Genomic DNA, 5786 nt, shown 5'->3' on the forward strand with positions numbered 1-5786 from the left:
ACCATGCCTGAGGATTTCAATTTTAATTTTTGTAGAAACGGAGTCTCACTTTTTTGCCCAGGCTGGTTTCAAACTCCTGGCTGTAAGTGACCCTCCCATCTTGGCCTCCCAAAGTGTTGCAATTACAGGCACAAGCCATCATGCCTGGCACACAGAAGTTTTTAACTAGAAATTTTCATTAACAAATCAAAATATTGGCTGGGCACGTTGGCTCATGCCTGTAATCTTAGCACTTTGGGAGGCCAAGGCAGGAGGTTCACTTGAGGTCAGGAGTTCCAGACAAGCCTGGCCAACATGGTGAAACCCCATCTCCACTAAAATACAAAAATTAGCCAGACATGGTGGCGGGTGCCTGTAACCCCAGCTACCCAGGAGGCTGAGGCATGAGAATTGCTTGAAGCCAGGAGGTGGAGGTTGCAGTGAGCTGAGATTGAGCCATTGCACTCCAGCCTGCACGACAGAGTGAGACCCCCCTCTCAAAAAAAAAAAAAAAGAAAAGAAAAGAAAAGAAAAATAAACAAGAAAAAACAAATCAAAATATTTATTACATTTTTTATTTTTTTCTTTGAACTGTTATTAATATAGAAATATGCATATTGAGATTTAAATGTCAAATGTAAGAATAATTTTCTAGTTATTGTTTGTTATTGATGTCTGACAATCTCAGACTATCATTAGAGAATGTATTCTGGATGAGGTCAAGTCTTTGAAATTACTGAGATCGGTTTCAAGCTCAGCATGTTGCCAATGTGTACTTGAGAACAGTGTGCCGTCTAGATCGGGGACCTGGTGTTTTACATACATTAGCTCAAGTTCACTGATCATGTCGGTCAAACTTTCCAAGGCTTGCTGATTTTTAAAAATTATTCAATCACTTGCTTACAGGGACACCTAGTGGTTCAAAATACTCATAAGCTAACCCAAGTTATTACACACTGGATATTCAATGAAAATCAATTAGTTTGGTTATTGGTAATGATTTTTCTCCCTTTTGAAAAATAATAGCCACAAATATTTTGATGAGGAAAGGGGACAGAAAATGCACTAGGATATATTTTACAAGTATTTTAACCTCTTATTTTAACAAGAATCTCCCAGGCGGCACAATATGGATTAATTCTGTTGATTCTTACTCTGTGGCCTTTCCAGTGCGTGCTTCCATGCAACACAGTTTCCAGCTTCTATCACTGCCAATATCTTTCTTACTTGACATCTAAAGGAGGTATCGTGGCTCAAGAGTGTGTGTGTGCGCGCGCGTGCGCGCGTGTGTGTTCTTTATCCCTGTCTTTCTCTCTTGGTAACTCTCTCTCTCTAGTTTGCCGTATATTTATTAAGTTCAAATATTGTGTTTAGTCTGTATGGTTTCCTTAAGAAAACAGAAAGCAATTTTGTAAAAAACAACAATAAGAAAGAGTACTTTCACCTACTTTTTTTCATTGCAGAAACACATCACCCAATTACCCATTATTCCTCTCACAAATGTTTAATACAAACTTTCTATGAAGCATAACATATATACAAACATTTATTCTCAAGTAATAAGCACACAGCTTTATAAATACTCACAAATTGAATACACACATGCAATCATATGATATTTAATGAATTATAAACATAATTATCATAATTAACAGCCCAAAGGAGTCCCCTTCCAATCACTAAAATTGTTACCTCCTTTTATGTTGGTTTCTAACACTATAGATTGACCTGGACTATTTTTTTTTTTGAGATGGAGTCTCACTGTGTCACCAGGCTAGAGTGTAGTAGCGAGATCTCACCTCACTGCAATTTCCTCCTCCAGGGTTCAAACGATTCCCCTGCCTCAGCCTCCCGAGTAGCTGGGACTACAGGCACATGCCACCACACTCAGCTAATTTTTTGTATTTTAGTAGAGACAGGGTTTCACCATGTTGGCTAGGATCCCAATCTCTATGTTAAACCAAGGGGGATCCAGCATTTCCAGCTTGCTCACAGAGGTCCGTCTTTGAGCCATATTTTAGCCAACCAACCCACCAGTTAGAGCTCTTTCTAACTCCCTGAGCTGCAATGATAAGTGCAGAATTTCTGCTTAGTGAGCCTGTATTAATAAATTAATACAGATTCAACTTTATATTTCTTCCCTTATTGAGCCACACCCTTTTTTTAAGGATTTTAAAAATATATCTATTTTGAAAATATTTTGAAAGTAATTAAGATCACTGATTGGGAAGGAAAGAAATCAACACAATGAAATTTAGGAAGATAAATGCAAGAGCAGCTGCTGAATCCTGCCCCTTCCACCCCGAGGGCACAGCCCGGAGATGAAGCTTATTTTCGGATCACAAGTGCATGCTCTGGTCCACGGAGGATCACTTTAATTATCAGTCTTCTGGCTGAAGGGTCCTGTCCAAAGTCAGGATCAGAAATAGCTCAGCTCGTCGTGCTTGGCTTCGTTGTTCTGGTAGTTAGACAAGGTCAAGGGCTTGTTTTCGTGAGGAAGAGATTTGAACACTCGCAGGTGTACGAAGTCCTCGTCGCCAACGTGCACCTTGATGAAGTAGTTTGTCCCCGCCACCACCTGGCTCTTGAACGACACGGCCTTAAATACAGGGAACTTCTTGTTTTCCTTCTCTTCAAGCTGGGGCCTCACCTGGTCGGCAATGTCCTGGGTCTCGGCGGTGGCCGGCTGCACGGCGGAGGGCGCCCCGCACATCATCTTGGCGGCGACGGAGGGAACCTGGCGAGGGGACCCGGCGACCGAGCCGCACCCTTAATATCTATTCCCCTACACATTTGCTGGATTTCTGCTTGCGTAAATTAGAAAACCACATTCTTGGGGATCGTTAGTCCCTACTGCAGTTAGATATTCTATTTTGATGGTTGTTTGCATGCGTGTGTGTGTGTGTGTGTGTTGTGTGTGTGTGTGTGAGAATATAGTCATGGGAAATCAGAATTCAATTCCAGAATGCAGCCTGCTTGGGTACACTCTTCAAAAGTAGCCTGAATATAATCAGGAGCCAGTGGAACAAAGGAAAGTGATATTCTTTTGTAATGCTGTTTGGCCGAAGTGTTCTTTGCAGTTCAGAAAGTTCTGGACTCTCCATGGGTCTTTGAAATGTCGTGCTGTGTTACGATTGGGTTCATTTTGCTGCTGAACAGGAAAGTGAGGTGGAGCTCTGCATATCCAGGCTTTGATGCTGCTGTTCTCAACAGCGTCAGGCCTGGTGAGTATGTGATGTCCTTCTTTAGTGTATTTGGCCCCAGTTTTCTTTGGAGTCTGAGGAGGTTTGGCCTTAAAAAATCAAACTACCATGGAAACTGCTTTACCCAAAATTTTGTTTCCCAGCCTTCACAAGATTGCCTACTGAGGAGAGTTTAGTCATGTGAACATATTCATAAACTGGTGAGTTTGTAATGCTACCTTACGGCTAGAATTCTGAGGTCAAAGGTACTGAATCTTTGTAGGTGTGTATATGTTTCTGGATATTATGTGTTGTTTATATAAGGTACCAAATTGACTTATAAGTAGAAGATCACTCATAAATTAAGTAAATAAGTCCAAGCATTTAAAAAGTTCATTTGACGTAAGTAAATCTTTACTAAACAAGATGCCTTTAATATTCTTGGTAAAATAAAAATGCTTTTCAAATTTTTGGCATACATTTTTGCCTAGATTTTATATTTGTCTCTGCCAGGTATTTTAAGGTGTCAGAGTTTGGTACAAAAGTTTGTAAGATTGTAAACCCAGCCAAGAGGAAAATGATCTGTGTTTGTGGGATTTTTTTTGAGAAATAAGTCTAATTTAATGTGGCTGGTTTAATAAAAGCAGCTGAATCTTCAGAGTTATTAGCAATAATGTGCACGTAGTTAATTTTAAGCCCCTTACTTGGGTAAACACTTAATATGTGCAGGTTATAAGGATGGTGAAGAAGAAAATGACTATATTTGTCTGATATCTCAGTTCTCATAAATAATCTAGATAAAGATAAACTGCTAAAAAAATATATAGATGAGGTAATTACTGTAGGTGACCTTTTTGTGTAATTTAAAGTCTTGAAATTGTTTTGGATGTTAATCCAAACATGTCTGGGTCATTTCAAATTAAGAAAGTTATGATATGGGGAAACGTGTTTTCTTTAAAAAATTGTAAGATCATCTAACCTACAAAATGCTAATATCTGACAGACATTTCAGGGTTTCTTGCTTCCTAAGTATTGCAGTAAAAATTAAGGTTACTAAGAATAAAAATTCTAGTTATTATACAATCCTATATATAAAATATGCTAAAAAGATACATTTGTATTTAAAAACAAATTGTCTAATTCAAAAGTTATCTGAAAATTCATTTAAATTATAGACTTGGAAGGGGTTATTTATGAACCCAGGTAAAAAGGAAGCTGTAAACAGGAGAGAGAGATGTAAAAAGGTTAACACTGGCCCTTTATGTTAGAACAAGGCTTCCTTAAAATATTTATTTGTTCTTAATAAAATTACAAGTAGTTTTTATTTTGATTCTATAATATGCTACTTTTTGAAAACTTCTCAGATTCTTGTCTTAGAAGTGCAACTTTGCTGTGTCTTGCTGCTTTCAGCTTTTATTCTCCACTTGAAGAGGCCTCAGATAATGATAAATATCTTTTTTTGTTTGTTTGTTTGAGAGGGAGTCTCGCTCTGTTGCCCAGGCTGGAGTGCAGTGGCGCGATCTCGGCTCACTGCAAGCTCTGCCTCCTGGGTTCACGCCATTCTCCTGCCTCAGCCTCCCGAGTAGCTGGGACTACAGGCACATGCCACCACACTCAGCTAATTTTTTGTATTTTAGTAGAGACAGGGTTTCACCATGTTGGCTAGGATCCCAATCTCTATGTTAAACCAAGGGGGATCGGTGACAGTCCCATTTCTGTGGCAGCACAACAGTTTCTCCTTCTTTGTAGAGGGATAATATGCAGTGTTTTCCTCTCCAAGGTTCCTGTGGCAGCAATGGCCGTTGGTTTAGCTCGGTAGCAAAATGCCTGGAATTCTGTGTGGGGCAGGCCACTGGGTTTGTGCTCATAAACGCTAGGGAGTCCTCTGCGTGAAAGATGCAGGGAGTCTTCAGCTGCCACTGAGCTGTTAAGATCTTCAGTAGAAAAGGCTGCCAGATTCTTCTGTGGGGCAGACCATTCAGGATCAAGGTGGTACCCACTGTCTGTCTGATATTGATAGCCTCCCTCTTCTTGTTCCTAGCTGTCTCCAGACAGCTCAAGTTTGTAGACCTCTCCAATAATATTTTGTACGCAGTTATTTTCCTTTTATTGTTAGATGTATGGCTCCCCTTTCTTAATTGGACTTTTGAGCCCTCCCCGGGCTATGTTTATTTGCAGAGAGTTGTCTGATTTTTATTTTTGCAGAGGGAAAAGGCTGATGTTTCTCACTGTGTCATCTGGCTGATGTCCTGCAAAACCACAGAAGTTTGTTTTTTGTTTATTTGTTTGAGACAAGGTCTCTCTTTGTCGCCCGGGCTGGAGTGCAGTGGTGTGCAATCACGGCTCCCTGCAGCTTCCAACTCCTCAGTTCAAGTGATCCTCCCACCTCAGCCTCCCGAGTAGCTGGGACTACAGGTGTGCACCACCATGCCTGAGGATTTCAATTTTAATTTTTGTAGAAACGGAGTCTCACTTTTTTGCCCAGGCTGGTTTCAAACTCCTGGCTGTAAGTGACCCTCCCATCTTGGCCTCCCAAAGTGTTGCAATTACAGGCACAAGCCATCATGCCTGGCACACAGAAGTTTTTAACTAGAAATTTTCATTAACAAATCAAAATATTGGCTG

The 5786-nt window shown here is 40.3% G+C and overlaps 1 protein-coding gene across 1 annotated transcript; it reads right to left on the minus strand.

The window, feature by feature from the left end:
- Positions 1-2137: 2137 nt before the first annotated feature.
- LOC105530600 (cystatin-B) lies at positions 2138-2741 on the minus strand. The gene has a single exon (XM_011968218.1). It carries the CDS (start codon positions 2693-2695, stop codon positions 2399-2401), a length of 297 nt encoding a protein of 98 aa, XP_011823608.1. The 5' UTR covers positions 2696-2741; the 3' UTR covers positions 2138-2398.
- Between the last annotated feature and the right edge of the window lie 3045 nt (positions 2742-5786).

Source organism: Mandrillus leucophaeus, unplaced genomic scaffold, assembly GCF_000951045.1.
Source record: "Mandrillus leucophaeus isolate KB7577 unplaced genomic scaffold, Mleu.le_1.0 Scaffold831, whole genome shotgun sequence".
Taxonomy (NCBI): Eukaryota; Metazoa; Chordata; class Mammalia; order Primates; family Cercopithecidae; genus Mandrillus; species Mandrillus leucophaeus.